General features: G+C 46.5%; 1 protein-coding gene across 2 annotated transcripts in view; it reads left to right on the plus strand.

Moving 5' to 3' along the window:
* The window catches only part of LARS2 (leucyl-tRNA synthetase 2, mitochondrial), a 151,784-nt gene that overhangs the window by 84,230 nt on the left and 50,725 nt on the right, over positions 1 to 16,829 (plus strand). For both annotated transcript variants that reach the window (XM_059389548.1, XM_059389549.1), the window contains exons 8-11: positions 2,018 to 2,125; positions 4,213 to 4,372; positions 13,060 to 13,164; positions 15,772 to 15,887. In XM_059389548.1, the coding sequence (XP_059245531.1) occupies positions 2,018 to 2,125; positions 4,213 to 4,372; positions 13,060 to 13,164; positions 15,772 to 15,887 (489 nt within the window). The remainder of the gene's footprint in view (positions 1 to 2,017; positions 2,126 to 4,212; positions 4,373 to 13,059; positions 13,165 to 15,771; positions 15,888 to 16,829) is intronic.

The raw sequence follows: 16,829 nt of genomic DNA on the forward strand, positions 1-16,829 counted from the left end.
CCCACACATGGCAGGGGCTCCCCAACTTTCATTCCCTCACTTGTGCCATTTCCCCATTATCTCTCTGCTTCCAAATCCCCTTTTTCTTCCCCCTTCCTGTCTTTGCTTTTTGGAGCCTCGCTTTCCCCACCATCCCATTCCCGTGACTTTCCTTCTCCTCCTCTGGGGTTCATCCGCCCAGCCTTTTTGGCTCTCTCCCCATTTCTCACTCTGCTCATTTTCTTCCCTGCCTGCTCACTATTTTGCTTCTGCCTCGCCTCATCTCCAGGACCTGTGTCTCACCTTCTGTGATACTAATTGCATCTGGCATTGAATTTTGATCAGTTCCCCGACTGACAGCAGCAGACTGCGTGTGTGCATGGTTGAAACTCCATGGGCGGAACGCTGGTTCGTCCTGTCTCGCGTATGCCCAGCCCCCAGTGCTTAGATTGAATTCTTGGTGTGGACAGGTGGGTGGCTAATACCTTGCAGTAGAATAAAGAAACCAATGGGGGTGCTTGGGTGGCTCAGTCGGTTAAGTGTCTGCCTTCAGCTCAGGTCATGATTCCGGGGTCTTGGGATCGAGCCCCACACCCGGCTCCCTGCTCGGTGGGGAGTCTGCTTCTCCCTCTTCTACTGCCTGCTGCTCGTCCTGCTTGTGCTTTCTCACTCTCCCTCTGCCAAATAAATAAATAGAATCTTGTAAAAAAAAAAAAAAAAAAAAAGGAAAAGAAAAGAAATTAATAAACACATTGCTATCCATTATCCATAATTTCTGCTGCAGAAGAAATTTCTGGATCTTCAAGCTTCCAGACCCTATTGAGTAGATGAGACTGGATGGATGGACAGATGATGGGCATAGAGAAGGCTCTGTGTTGTTATCACACGACTGAGGAATAGGAAGTCAGGGTCTAGTTATGACTCGTCCACTCCTGTGGCCTCGCATCAGAGAGCTGTAACCTCCCGCAGCGTAAGTTCATTGGTTTGAAAATGAGCTACGTCACCAGAGTATGGGAGAAGAGATGTGTGTAAAAGCACTTTATGAATTCAGAACACCAGACCAGTAAGGCATCATTATGTTGCCTATGTTAATCATAATACAACTAGGAATTTAAAATTGGACTCTTCACGTTATAGATACGTGGTTTACTTTTTTTTTTTTTTTAAAGGATTTATTTATTTTAGAGAGAGAGCGCACCTGTGAGTGGGCATGCACTAGTGAGGGGAGGGGCAGAGGATTGCAAGCAGTCTCTCCGCTGAGCACGGAGCCCAATGCAGGGCTCGATCTCACCACCCCGAGATCACGACCTGAGCCGAAATCAGGAGTCAGACGCCTGAGCTACCCAGGCGCCCCTGTGATTTACTTCTAAATCCAACTGTTGGAGGAATGTGTCTCATCATCAAATGCTAAATGATGGCATGGACTTGAGGCCATAGAGAGTAATTTATAGAAAAGCCTCCCTGCTGTAGGGATTTAGGACTGAGCATAGACACACACGCACAAAAACAGTGAAAATATGTACGCACTTATAATAGCAAATGTTTACGCAAATCAATGCAATGGTTTCCCTTCAGCCGATTTTGATTTTTTTAATGCCGAGATGTCATTTATAGTGTCCTGGTTTTGCAACGGCTGACTTGTGCCATGCCCAGCCCCCTGAGTTGCCTGTCTTAAGTTTCAAAATTCAGAAACTTGAACTTGTTTTGTTTCATTCCCAGACTGTGGGAGAGAATGTGCTCACTGCATTCATCCAAGATGTTAATTAAGGTCTTTCCTCATTAATTTTCTTCTTTTCGCCATACGTTGGCCCGCTCAGAATAGAGAAATCGGTCAGCCCCATCTCACTAAATTGAGTCATGGTGAGCGCATCTGTCTCCGACCCTCGCTGGGCTCCTCGGGTTGGCAGGTGCACAAGGAGAGGGCTGAATTCGGAGCCTCCTTTAATGTCCCGCTTTTCCTGCCTTAGCAAGCCCCGTAGCTGGGGCATCCCTTAAGTAAGTTTTGCCATTCTACCCTCTTCTCCTGTCATTCCCACAGGCCATGCAGGACGCGCTGGCGGACCTTCCAGAGTGGTATGGAATAAAAGGCATGCAGGCCCACTGGATCGGCGACTGTGTGGGCTGCCATCTGGACTTCGCATTGAAGGTGATGGAGCAAAGCCTGTCCGTGGATTCATGCTCACAGATCCATGTATCTGCGGTTTCAGAACTCACCGAACCAACTAAGCAGCAGCATCTCGAACTTGGCAATAGCCACGTTTTTAAAAGTGCAAAGAAAGAGGCGAAATTGATTTTAATAACGTATCTTTATTTAACCCATTGTATACCAAGAAATGATCGTTTCAGGATGTGATCAGTAACAAACCTCTATTGAGGAAACCGTCGACATTCGAGTGTCAACGCAGAGTCTTTGAAATCTGCGCTCTCTTACACGTAGAGCAACACTGGCCACATTCCAAGTGGTTCCATCGCCTCCTACTGCTGCAGGCCACCCTCCTGGTCGGCACAGGTAGAGGGTTTTCCGTGGGTCCAGGAGCTCCCTGAGATGAGGTGCAGAAGGCTGTGTGGGCATTTTCCTGTGCAGCAGGCCCAGAGCTCCAAGGGGTTCATGTCACAAAGCAGGTTAAAAGCCAACAAGCCAAGGGTGACACCCCCTCAAAATGGGGCACATCCGAAGCTGGTGAGGGTCCTGGGCTGACTCAGGGTTCAAAAGATCCTACCTGTGTGGAAACACTGGTCAGAGGTCACTACCGAAGGCCCACCTCCTCCAAAAGGTGCCCCCCCCCAACCCTTTCTCTTTGTCCTTACAAGACAAGATGGTTGTTGTTTTACTATTTCTTACCTGGGAAGGTTCTGGGGTTTTGGGTTTTTTGTTTTGTGTTTTGTTTTAATTCTTCAGATGTCTCCTCCCTACGCAAGACTTTTGTGCTCTTAGCTACAGACCCATCCCTCACCTTAGGCCAGACCTCGAGAAGGAGGGGACGGCAGCCAAGTGACAGAGTTGACCTACTTTTCTAGACTCCTCCTACTGACAGCCATGCCGGTGTCTGCTGAGCTCCTGCTGCCTGTCACAGAGCTCACACTTGCCTGGGTCAGCTCCTCACAAACGTGGTCCACTTCACTCCCAACCGCAGACATGGGAAGCCCACCCCCCACTCCCATGAGGGAGCAGGGACTTTGAAAGCTTTGAAAACCAAATCCTGAAATGACCAAATTCTGTCACCACTTTCCTGAGAAGGTGGTGTGATTTCTCAAATTCAGTCCAGCTGCTACTTTGGTTCAAACTCTTGGGGCCATTTCTTTTTGGGTCCTGCGCATTAGACTGGGTCAGGCCCCGTGTCAAAGGGCCTTGGCTTCTCGGCCAGGCTGAAGGTAATGGGTCTCTGAGCTGTTCAGCCACTGTACAGAAAATGGCTTCCACATTCTCTCTCTTCCCCAACATTTTATTAATGAAAATGTTTCCGTCTCTGTTCCTGGGACCCACCTGAAAATGAGATGTCTCAGGGGAGGGAGCACTCTCGGTCTGGTAGGTACAGGACCTAAGTCCGGCTCCACAGGGGACCCCTAGCTGGCACTCAGGCCATAGTATACACTTGCCTGTCACTGGCCCGCTGTGAGCACATCTGAGTGAATGTGTGAAGGCAGGAGCATCTGTCCCTTCTGTGTCTGTCGTATAATTAGCATCCAGTTGATGCCTAATGTATACCTCTTGTTTCAGAGGCATTTAACCAGCCTGGGACCATGCCCAGGCGTGACCTGAGGTGTCTTCTCTTTCCTCTTCAGAACAGTTTTAGCCTCAATGACTGTTTTTCTGGTTAGAAAAGCAGATGCCTTTATTTATTTATTTGTTTATTTATTTTACTATAAATCCTGGAGGAAAGGATAGCTCCTTTCTCACGATGTTGATAGTTATTTTTGATTTATGAACAAAAGAGCCAGGAGATGAGGGAGACATCTTTCCCAGCATGCTTTGACCACCTTCGATTCTGAGCCGCCACATATGCCGGGCGGTGGGCACCAGACTTCTCGAAGAGAAACAGTGATCGTCATCTCTGTCGTCTGTGTCTGCCCAGTCCAGGGGTCACCTCAGGGCTCCACATCCCTGGGGTGCGGCCCCGAACTGTCCCAGGTGTTTGGGCTTGAGGAGGGGAGGGGAGGAGGGGACGTGGCCCGGGAGCACGACAGCCCCGAGGGAGCCCTGAGGAAGGAAATGGCTCTGCTTTTACCTGCCAGGTGGATGGTCAAGTCACCGGAGAAAAGCTGACCGCCTACACGGCCACGCCCGAGGCCATCTACGGCACTTCCCACGTGGCCATCTCTCCCAGCCACAGACTCTTACATGGGCACAGCTCGCTGAAGGAAACCTTCCAGAAGGCACTTGTCCCTGGCAAAGGTAAGCTGGCGAGTTCGGGCTAATGCGGGAATCACACCTTCCAGCTGGACAGTGAGCGCTTCCGGGGTTCACGGTCCATTCCCACACGTCGTCCTGTGTGATTTGTTCTTCACCCGGGCCTCACCTGCTAGTTTTCTATTTTCCCAACAGGATAAATGAGAGATTAGAAAGTGTCACCACCCTCGATTGCGCTTTGAGTGGCGGGTTGCTTGGCTTCTTGAGTTTCTGACCGAAAACTAAACTCTTCTCTTTAGATACAGTCTAGCCTTAAGGGTCTTTCTGACAGGAATAGCATCTTCTGCTTAACTTATAATTCCATCATCAGATAAGACAATCCTGATGATGGCGACAAGAAAGAAGCCGGTGAGAATCAGAGGAAGCATTTTCAACAACTTCGTTTTATTGTTTTAAAGAACTCCCACAGTCATCTGAGCAACTGAACAGGGTCCCGTTCAGCACGAGGCCTTGGGTCGGTGGATCAGGCTCACCCGGAATGGGCCCAGCAGGATGTGGGGAGTGCCTGGGCATTAGTCAGGAGGCTGCAGGTACAAGAAACAGAAGGCACCCCAGCTGTGGGCAGCTTGCTGACTAGCAGGAACTAGTCTGGAAGAGGACCTGGATCAGGCAGCTGTGGGGGGTTTGGCAGCAGGAACTAACAGTCTCCTGAGCGCCACTGACTGAGCAAGTTCTGCTCTCACCTCGCCTCATTGTGTGGGGTACTGGGTCCAAGATTCCTGTTGCAGGGCAAGGGGTCTGGATGGTATAACTGAGGCCCGTGGCCTTTCTCTTGGGCAAGGGAAGGTCAGACATCTCCCTTGTTCGACCACCAAGACCAGAACCAGGGAGGAGGGGTTGCTGCCCAGAACCAACTCAGAGGCTCTTACTAAAGGGGAGGCAGTGTGGACCCTGGGCAGGCCAAAGGAGGTCCCCCATCGATTAGAAGTAGGTCTCTGGAGGGGGCGCCTGGGTGGCACCATTGGTGGAGTGTCGCCTCTTGGTTTCCACTCAGAGTCATGAGATTGAGCCCGCGTCAGGCTCCATGCTCAGCACGGAGCCTGCTTGATATTCACTCTCTCCCTCTCCCTCTGCCCCTCTCCCATCATTCTCTCTCTCTAAAATAAATAAATAAATCTTAAACAACAAGAACAACAACAAAAAGAAGAACAAGAAGAAAAAGAGGAAGAAGTAGGTCTCTGGAGAAATGTACATTTTTCCGTAAAAATCTCATCCTTAATTAATTCTCTTTTCTCAGACTCTAAATTCCAGCCCTAAGAACGCAGTCTGAATTTTTGGGGTCTGTGAATTATCTGCCTTCACAAAAATGGTTTGCAGGATAATGCAGAGTGTTTCCTTTTAATTGCTATTCCTAAGATAACCAGAATGAAAGGCTTCCTGGTATCAGGCTAGAAAGATAGCGTGTCATCCCAACTCACCTCTGCGGAAGACTTTTAATAGCTTACTTCCAGCATTGAAGGCAGGTTCAAACCAGTGAGCATTGCAGAGGAGCCTGCTGGTGCTAAGCGCTAGGGCATGTGCAGAGGGCCGGTCTCTGTCCTGCTGCCCCCCGCCCCCCGCCCCCACCCCGTGACCATGACCGAGGAGGGCCAGACGCGTGTGTGGTGCACTCCAGCCCGAGACAGGTACTGCTTGCCGTCATCTCCCATTGTTACGTACTGAAACAGAAAAGAGACTTGTGTTGAAATTCCAGTGCTGTGCTTATAAAGTCCCGGGTAGCTCTCTGTTTGATTCTCCACTTACTCCAAAGAAAAACTGGATTCTTTTCAACTCTTTAGTTGAAAGGGAAAACTCCTCGTTTTTTACTCTCATGAGCACTCGGAGATTCCTTGTGGGCTGCAGTGGTTGAAGAACATCTAAAATGGAAAAACTAAAAAAAATGTAAACATCTAGCCCTTAGATTTCGTTTTCTTACAGTTAACCTGGGGACACACATTAAAACGAGGTAATATTAACAGGGGCTTCATGCATTATGGAGAAATGTACATTATGAAAGACGGAGCTCCTGCCATGAAAGGCTCTGTATAAATTCCAAACATTTTGATAGGTAAAAAGTTAAATTATTTTCGCAAATGCAAAGAGTGACGTTTTCATGGTCATTCTGGGTATTGTCACCTTTGACTTGTCCCATCGTTTCGTTTTAGCGCTGAACGGCTCACCAGCTTCGTCCTCACCTCTTTTTAATAATCTCAGAAATAGGGGCGCCTGGGTGGCTCAGTGGGTTAAGCCGCTGCCTTCGGCTCAGGTCATGATCTCAGGGTCCTGGGATCGAGCCCCGCATGGGGAGCCTGCATCCCTCTCTCTCTGCCTGCCTCTCTGCCTACTTGTGATCTCTCTGTCAAATAAATAAATAAAATCTTAAAAAAAAAAAAAAAATCTCAGAAATAATCCCAAATGGAACATTACATTTGGCTCTGTATTTTCCGATTCTAATTTTCAGACTAGAAATACTCTTGCAGAAGTCAACTTATTCAAAGTCTCAAGATTAATTTTCATGTCAAGACTCTGGATTTTGACATGTGGAATTGGTTACGTAAGGCCAGTAGTGTGCCTTGGCAATGCAGTTTTTCTAAAAAGTGAATTAAAACCCAACCGTATGAATATGGATGTATGCTTTCTTCGGCCTTGGAGGTGATATTTGAAACCCGAGCGTCATGTTGCTGTTGTCTGTTACCACTGCTGACTGGCTCAAATCAGACAGGAGGCTTGATTTTTTTTCTCCTCTGGTGTCAGGTTTTGAGGGTGACTAGTGACCACTGAAAGTCAGGGCAGCTCACAGCTGTGACACGAATGTATTACTTGAAGGAGGTTCAATCCTCAAACCGGTTCCCTCAGCCGCTAACTTGGTTTCTGTGTAGCAGCTCCTCCGTGGACAGAAGATGGTGAAGGTTCTGGTCCCAGAGCCATCCTATGAGTTAACTCACCTTTGTGAGTTTGGCCTTCCCGGGCAGAGCGGTTGTGGGGGGCCCTGCAGGTACGGAAGGAGCCCTGTGGGGCCCAGTGGAGGGGGATGACATGCACAGATCGGGGGGCATGCTTGGCAGAGGGCAGGCGGGAGGGCCGGCAAACCACGAGTTAAGAGATGGTGAAGACAGGAGAACAGCGGTTGTCAGAATGGCGGGGCCATAGCAGCTCCCAGAAGTTTCTGGAAGGCAGCAAGGGCAGAGGCTTTGGGGACACTGCCCTGATTTCTGGGTTGCTGGTGTTATTGACTAGAAATACTGTGTTTTGCTCAGCATTGTCTGATTTGGCACAGATTCCTTTAGGAGAGCAAAAAGTCAGGTGTTTCCCCGTAGAGTTCTTCAAACTGAGTTTATTTCTATCATTCACGTTGCTCCTTCTCTCAGTTGACCGCCTCTGACTTAAGTCATGTTATGTAAGCTCTGACTTGATGGGAGCTAGAAACCATAAAAAGCATCAATAGGGAAATATCTTCAGAGTTCTAGAAGCTGTTCTGACTCTTTCCTGGCGTCTTTTCTTACATTTCAAATATTAAAATAATATTCAAACCCTGAGGCTTTGGAACCACACATTTCAGGCTCTGAGTCACCAGTGGTCTCCACAAGGCACTTTTTTTGCCAAAAGGTTAAGTGAGGTCTCCCTAAAGGGTACCACAGAACCCCGTTGTTCTTGCCACATCAGAGAGCAAGAGCCTCTTCTCCCGGGGAAGCCCCAGAGCATTAAATAATTCATTGCTCACTCTTGGTTGGCCTGCCCGCTTTCTGCTCAGTATGTGTATGGGTTTGGGATGCTGTAGGTTTTAGTCTGTTCTTTAATCAAACAGTTCCCTCTACCATCCTTCCAGCACACGCTGATAGATGCTTTGTGGAGGGAAGAGCCTCTGCGCTCACGTAACCTGGGATAAACAGAGATGAACAGGTCACTTCGTTCCAGGACTTCTCAGAACCTTTGCGCATCTGTTGTGCACCGCGACTGTCTCCGAGAGCGGGTCACATGGCACTTCCCACACTTCCTTAACTGCACAGCCCTATTCCCAGAGTATCCCTGCCAGAGCACTGCTTTGCTGATCACTGAGCAAAAGCCATCTGTATGTTTGTTTGTTTGTGTGTTTGTTTTTTCCAGAGGGCGTGAAACACCTGCCTGCTCTGCAGGGGGGCCCCAAGGGCAGAGGGCACCTTTGAATGCTTCCTTTTGTCGAAAGCATCTGGCAGTTACAGATGCCTACATTCCTACATTGTAGGAAATGCCTCGGTTATGCCAGAGTTCTTCTGTAGCCTCCTTGCGTTCTGCTTCACCAGGGCAGAACCTGACTGAGGAGAAATACAGAGAGCTCTTGATCTGGTCCAGAGCTTCCGATTTTAGTTTTGTCCTTTCTAAGAAATCGATTTTGACCAGGTACGTCGAGCATACAAGGTGCTGCTGTGAGTTCATTACCGATCGGCTTAATACTTAAATTCATACGCTGATTTTTTTTTTTCTTTTCTAGTGGAAAAACTGCCCTGATAGAACTTTGAGGTAGAAAAAATGAAAAAAGCAAAAAGCCAAAAACCCAACCCCAACCCAACTTTTTCATGTAGTATGCTACATTTTTTTCTTATAATAACTTTATTGAGATATAATTCACCCCTAATTGACGGTGGACAATTCCGGCATTATTAGTATATCCATAGAATTACGCACAGTTTTAGGACGTTTTATCACCCCCAAAGAGATCCCGTATCCTGTGCCCACTGTTTACCGCAGCCTAGGCGACCGCTGGTCTGTTTTGTCCATAGATCTGCCGATCCTGGACATTTCATATAAATTGAACGACGCAGTATTTTGTCCTTTTGTGACTGGCTTCTTTCACTTAGTATAATGTCTTCAAGGCTTGTCCATGCTGTGGCCTCTGTCAGTACTTAATTCCCTTTTATTTCAGAATAACATTATGCATCTGAGTTGTCCATTCACTGGTTGATGGACATTCTAGCTACTTCCTCACACCTATGAGTGGTGCTACTGTGAACACAAGTACGGATTTCCGTGTGGACGTATGCTTTCATTTCCTCGGGTATGTACCCGGGAGGGGCCCCCAGGTCATATGGTAGCTCTGTGTTTAACTGGCCAAGGAAGTATCAGAGTTTCCCATAGCAGCTGCCAGTTCCTCTCCATCTTCACCAATACCCATTATTGTCTGTCTTTCTGCCAGTGATCCTCCCAGGGGGTCGGGAGTGGAATCTCATTGTGGGTTTGATTTGCATTAACCCAATGGCTAGTGATGCTGCACATCTTTGCATGTGCCTGTTAGCTATTTGTGTATGTTCTTGGGAGAAATGTCTACTCAGGCCCTCTGCCCAGTTTTTAATTGAGTTGTCTTTCCGTTGTTGATTTCTAATAGTTCTTTACATATTCTAGATACAAGTCCCTTCTCAGATGTATGATTTACAGAAATGTTCTCCAGTTCTGTAGGTTGTCTTTTCACTTTCTATTTTACATGTAGATCCTTCATCCATTTTTGAGTTAATTTTTGTATACAGCTTCGTTCATTGCATGTGGTCATATTGCCTCTTTTTTTTTTTTTTTTTAAGTATTTTAGTTATTCATTTGAGAGAGCAAGAGGGAGTGAGAGAGCACATGCGAGCTGGGAGAGGAGCAGAGGGGGAGGAAGAGAGAAAGAATCTTAAGCAGACCCCTCCCTGGGCATGGAGCCCAGTGCGGGGCTCAGTCCCACGGCCCCGAGGTCATAACCTGAGCTGAAACCAAGGGTCGGATGCTCAACCCACTGAGCCACCGAGGTGCCCCAGTGTGTGTTGTGTTCCCACAGAAATGTGCCTTAAAGATTATTCAGCTTCTGTCTTTATGTTTTGGTCTTCACATAACATGATTTCAGACAGTGGGGTGGGGGTGGTTCATTTTTAGCCCGGCTTCTTCTTCCTTTTTTTTTTTTTTTAAGATTTATTTATTTATTTGACAGACAGAGAACACAAGTAGGCAGAGAGGCAGGCAGAGAGAGAGGAAGGGAAGCAGGCTCCCTGCCAAGCAGAGAGCCTGATGCGGGGCTCGATCCCAGGACCCTGAGATCATGACCTGGGCTGAAGGCAGAGGCTTTAACCCACTGAGCCACCCAGGCGCCCTGGCCAGCTTCTTTTTTAGTCTTTTTTAATCCATATACAATATTCCATTCACTGGATGAACCATACTATTCTCAGTCTTCCCTGTCATGTTGAACATTTGGCCTTTCCATGTTTGGAGCTGTTGCAGATATAGCTGCTGTCAACATTTATATCCACATAGCTCTTTTCCTCTGTAGAATTACTTCCTTAAGAGACAGTCCACCAAGTGGGATTTACTTGTTCACGGGTTACGAGCATTTTTCTAGTTCTTCTTCTTCTTTTTTTTTTTTTTAAATCTATCTATTTATTTATTTATTTTTCACTTTTCTAGTTCTTGTTACAGGTTGCTTTTATTGGTTTCTGAAAGGGCTGTCATCCATTTATAGTGCCGTATCCAATGATACACAAATTTCAGTGCAACTTTGGAAACATTGATGGCACCCTTCTAGAAGTTTTTGCTAACTTACCAAGTGTAAAGTGACAATTCTTCAAGATAAATTTCTGTTTCTCTTTTTAAAAATTCACTTGTGTTGTGTAAGATCCAAGTGATATATGTATATCGCATGAAAAATTGAAGTCAAAGAGTATTAGCAATAGCATGAGCTCCTTAACGAGCCACTTTGAATTGTTTCAGGCATATGTTCCTTAGGGTTATAAGTTTGGTGGCTATGACAGAGTCCTGAAAACACAGTGACTTCAAAAGACAGTTTATTTCTTGCCCACGTGAATCTCAAAGCAAGTATGACAAGTCTGCTTTGTGAGCCGGTCAAGGCCAAGGCTCTTTTCTGCCTTCCCACTCTGTTCTTCTAGGATCTTGCCCTTACCTGTGTGTTCTGAGCTGTTCTACACTTTATCTGCATTGAGTAAGTCAGAAGAAAGCCACGTTCCTTCCCTCTGAGAGCATGCCCTAGAAGTTGCTTCTGCACGTCCCCTAAGGCCACACCTAGTGCAGGGAAGGCTGAGCAGTGGTGCTGTGAGCTGTGCAGATACGTGTGCAACTAAACATTCCGTGGCTGAATCGGAAGGCAAGTCAGGGCTGGGGCCGACTCTCGGTCTGTCCCACAGCTATATCTATGGTCCAGACCTCCACGTGTCTGTATAATACACCTACCTTGTTCCTTCTCAGTTCACCAGTTCTCGACATGACCCTGCAACATTTACTCGTGCATCACCTCCCCTCATCTTCCATCCTTCTTCATCACATTTTATCATAATTACAGACTTAGCACACGTACACATCATCTTTGAGAAGGGGCAATACGCAATCAGAAATATGGGTCTCTATTTTGAGAAGTGTCAGCTCTTGGGCAGCTCAGGGCAGCAGGTGCTTCCCAGCCCTGGGGCCATAGGTGCTACTGAACCTCTGCCCTGGAGACCCATTTGGGTTATATGTCACTCTGTCCCCACTGTAACCTGTCTTGTGTGTCCTGATCCCCACAAGGGGAAAGAATAGAGGAGCTGGCTTAGATGCCTACAGAACCTATCTTTCCCTTTTGAAAAGAATAAATCCTTCTTCCTGGACATATCTTAACTTTGAAGTTCATAAAACATAGATAACTATATAAAGTAGTAAAATGTGGCAAATATAAATAGTAAGAGTTCACAAATTAGAACTGTTGTCAGTTGCTTATGTTGCAGTAAGCTCAAGTGAATTCACTAATTATTTACCCCTTTCCTCCCTTCTTGTGGGACTACGTTTGTGTCTTCATGCTTCCATTCCTCTAGATAGTTAAGTATTTTATTATGGCCACATAATTATCGCTCACAACTGAGCCAAGTATACTATGATTACATTTTCCTTTTGGTAATATACTTTTTTTGCCTGAAGTTAGTGATGTCCTTTTTTTTTTTTTTTTTTGTTAAATTTGCTTTGTGTTCTTTGAATTTCTGAGTCTTCTCATGCCTCCCAGAGGCTCTTTAAAATACAATCCAATTTATCAGATAATGTCTTGATCCTCCTTTTTGCCCTGAAGTTGCTTCCTGGGCTCTCTCTCTTGCACAAGCCTGACCTGGTCACTCTCTAGGCCTCTGCTGCCCATCTGCCATCCTATAGCTTCCTTCTGTCTTTGTTCTAAGAGTGTCCTGAACCTCTTTCCTTTGTGGGGTTCTCTGTTTCCTAGATCCCATTTCTATGTCTTACTTGATTTACCCCTTTGTTTTGCTAGAACACATCCTCCACTATCTCCTAGAAAAGGGTAGGTAGGAAGAACTCTCTTGCTCTCTGCTTAGTTATTCCCTACTCTCCTATCCACTTCTGTCTTCGGATGTTAGGATTTGGAATTCCAGAAATCTCCTTGGTCATCACAGGTTTTTGTGTTGCTTTTCTGTACATTTGAGGTATTTTTCAAAAGGAAAACGGGGCGGCAGGAACATCGTTACCATCTGTAAAGTAAAAATGCCATTTCACTTCTTTGGTCCTGAGCTTAGACAAACATTTTTGTGTAATTGCTTACTCTTTTGATTTTCTACTGGTGTGAATTGTCCATTAATACCTTCAAAGAACAGATTCTTTAACAATTAGCACAAAACACAGAAGTCCTCCTGCTTATTTTTCTCACTTGTCTCCTCTGCGACTCAGATGGTGTTAGTACCCCAGCTGTCACTCGCTCTTGTTTTCAGATTGCCTCACGCCCGTGAAGGCTGTGAACATGCTCACCCAGCAGGAGGTCCCTGTCATTATCTTGGCCAAAGCTGACTTGGAGGGCTCTCTGGATTCCAAAATAGGTAAGTAGCTATTAAAGTATAATCAGGATAATATACGCAGCAGGCTTCGGATCAAAATACCAGCCTGTTGCTGTCAGCTGGAAGAGCTCACTGCTGAGTCCACGGTCTGCTCTGCCTCTCTGGGAAAACGATAGGCCCCTTCATTCGGCCATTCCCTATCTAGGAGCTACATTTTGAAAACATACCTAGAATGCCACACCTTGCTGGTTGCTCTTGAGAATAATAAAACATGACCCACGGATCTGGTCGGTAAAGCTCATTGGTGAGACTCATACGTATGACGTGGGGAACAGTATAACTGAGATGGAATCTGATTTCGGAGCTTATATAATCAACAGCAACTGCAGAGATGGGGATTTTGATCGCAAGTGATGGACCAGACTATCCAGTTTTGGTAAAGGCTTGAGGTGAACTTGAGCCCTCTAGGGAAGGACATAGCAGTCAAGTGGAAGGTGCATTTAGAACTATGCATTGGATGTCCTCCGCAGCTTTGCTTATCCCAGGGAGTTCTGAGGTGTCACCTAGCAGAGGCCGGGGGTGAACCAAGGACTGAGAACTAATGACACCAGTCCAAGACCTGCCCTTCGGGTGGACCCGAGCGCCCTTCTTCCCCAACATTCCCGCTGAAGATCCCAGCCAGTCTCGAAGTGCCAAAAGCCTGCAGAGAAAGTTCTTCCACACTCTCGATTTCCTGGTACCCAAAAGAAACGGCATTTCTTATCGAAATCATGTTTTCCCTCCCAATTTCCAGATCAGTTTTTGACAAAATGATTTGAAGAAACATCCAAACAGAAAATGGATATTAAGCCATTTGGGTCCTTTCTTTCAGACCATTTAAACCTAGAAAGGGTGTTGCTTAAGGGAAATAATTCCTTCTGTTATTCTTTTGTATTTTGTAATCAATAAGATTTATTAATGCAACCAGCCAAGATAAGCAATAAAAGAAGCCTTTGTTGAAGCAGCTTTTTGTGTTTGAGGGTGGGGGATGGGGAGGCACAGTATTTCGAGTCAAATTTCTGGCATAATATTGAACATTCTGAAAGGAAGGAATCTGATTTTTTTTTTTTTTTTTGGGTGTGCATGGAAATTATTTTCCCTGTGGTCTTGATTTCGCACAGTTACATTATTAACATTTTCTAAGTTACTGCTTCTTGACTTCCAAGAACAAGCAATAGAAATAAAAAAGAGAGAAAGCAGTGTTTTCGCCATCCTACTTGAACGTCACAGATCGTTCCCATCCTGCTCAGGCCCACAGAACCCACACTGTGGTCCACAGCATTCTTTATGTGGCCAAATAAACTTTTGGGCCACAGTGTCTCCATTCGAACATTTCTCCTGGTTACTCCAAACCCTACACTTTGGGAATGTGGTGAGTGACTCTCTTCCCTTCTTGACCATGAACACTTTCTAGTAATACTGCTTGCCGTGTGTCTTCACCCTTATGTCCTTCAAGTCCACTCTGAACATTTATTTGCCTTATTAGATGCTTTTTTTTTGGGGGGGGGGTCCATAATCTCAGCTGGAATTCTATAGAACTTTCTGCCATACCACGGAGCTTTGCGTCTTGCCAAGGAGCTTTAGAACACGTCTCCCAAACATGAAATCACGCTTGTCGGGCGATGTTCCGGACACAACACAAACACAAACATGAGAGGTTGTTCACGGAAATCTGACTTTGGCACTTTGCACGTTGTCCTTAATCTTCCTGCTCAGTGGCCACGTGACATGTTGTGTCTGCAGAGATATCAGCAGTTTTGACAGCTGACCCCGCCACAGGGGTCCTCCACCAGGGACGATTTTCGCCCCCCACCGCAGGGGCATTTGGCAGATTTTTAGTCATTTTTCCATCACTTTCAGGGAGTGCTGCTGGCAGAGACCAGAGGCGCTGCCCAACATCCTACAGTGCTCAGCACAGCCTCACAACGAAGTCGGGCCAAGACTGAGAGTCTGTCCTACAGACCCGACCACCGACAAGCTGGTTTTGATGCAGAGCTGAAGCCAAAGCAGCCGGCCTGGGCCCTCTGGATGATCGATTCGCTTATGTTCAACTCCTGTCTCAAGGGCATGTGTGCGTTGAAGAATAAATTTCTATTCGGAATGCATGTACCATTGCCTTTGGGAACAAAGCACAGTGTGAGGAGGCATGGTTGCCAGCTTTCCACTTTGGGACTGGATTTTTCTAGGGTGCCGGGAAATGCTGGAGCCGCCAGCCCTGTTTCTCAGGAGAGCGCCGCTATTCCTTGGTCCCGGAGGGAAATCAGACAAGACACTTCTCCAGATGCTCACAATTCACGATTCCAGTGACAAAAAGCCGCCGGTCTCCAGTCATCTATTTTAGAACCACAACTGTTTTTTTTAAAGAGAAACAAAGCACAGGAGAAAGACTGAAAGGCAGTGAAGCCGACATAGTAAATGGGTTGTAGGAGGGTGGGGGCTTTCTCCAAGACTGTCCGCTATTTTCCCAAGGAATGAGCTGCATTTTTAGAACTTCTGTAGCTAAAAAGTAGTCTCCCTTAGGAAGCTAAAGCCGAGTGGCAGTGCTCTCCATTATTTTGTGACTTGGGTATTTGCAAAGAAGGTGTTCTGTGTTTCTTTCTCTCTGAATAGGAATTCCAAGCACCAGCCCGGAGGACGCCACCTTGGCCCAGACCCTGGGCCTCGCCTACACCGAAGTCATTGAAACTTTGCCGGATGGCACAGAGAGGTTGAGCAGCTCTGCTGAGGTGGGTTCCCTGTGGTATGGGCCTAACAGCTTCTCAAATCATGACCTTGACCTGGGTTTGTCGAGACCTTTTCCTTCAGGTGCAGGTTACAACCTGCTACTTCACTCATCCGCCCCTCCCCCCCAACTCACAATCTTGCAACGTCATTTCATAATCTATTCTTTTTCAGGATCTAGAAATTTATCAACTCTAAGTCAAGCCCAATCCTAGAATAGTACAGTTATCAAAATCACTATATTCTGGGCATCTTCTGCTTAGGGAAAAAAAAAAAAAAATCCCTCTTCCAGGAAAACGGATTCCTTGGGAGGGTGATTGAAATTCACTGTTCTTCCTGAAGATTTCTGTTCTCCCCAGATGACTGACTTGTTTCCGCCTAAATTTGAACTCATGGATAGAAAATGAACATGGAGACTGAATCATATTTATTTGGGCCAGGTTTCCTCTTGCCAGGTGGTAGATCTGGCAGGACTTGACCTCAGCCTTGCTCTTGACCCAGACCGGGAAGTGCGATGGAAAGGGTAGGGTGAGGGGCGAGTGGGAAAGAGCAGAGATGGTGCTTCTCCAACCTAAGCACAGCCCAGAATCAACTGGTGCCTTGCCCTCCCCTTGGAGAACCTGATTGAGCAGCCGCAGGTAGAACCCAGGAACAAGCATTTCTAACAGGTTTTCAGATGCTGCTACTGATCAAGGATTCACATTTTGAGATTCACTGGCATAGAACCTTGCTCCTCAAAGTCTGGTCCCTGGACCAGGACCACCGGCATCACTGGCCCCAGCCTGGGTGATCCTGATTCAATCAGGCCTGAAGATCTAGGATTTTCAGGTTTGGGATTATCTAGCTGGAGGGTATATTATACATAGATAGATAGATATAGGTAAAGATATATAAAAAGATTAAGAGTCTGGCCAGGCTTTTTTCTTACCTGAGTGACAACATTTTTA

Source organism: Mustela nigripes, chromosome 2 (assembly GCF_022355385.1).
Source record: "Mustela nigripes isolate SB6536 chromosome 2, MUSNIG.SB6536, whole genome shotgun sequence".
Lineage (NCBI taxonomy): Eukaryota > Metazoa > Chordata > Mammalia > Carnivora > Mustelidae > Mustela > Mustela nigripes.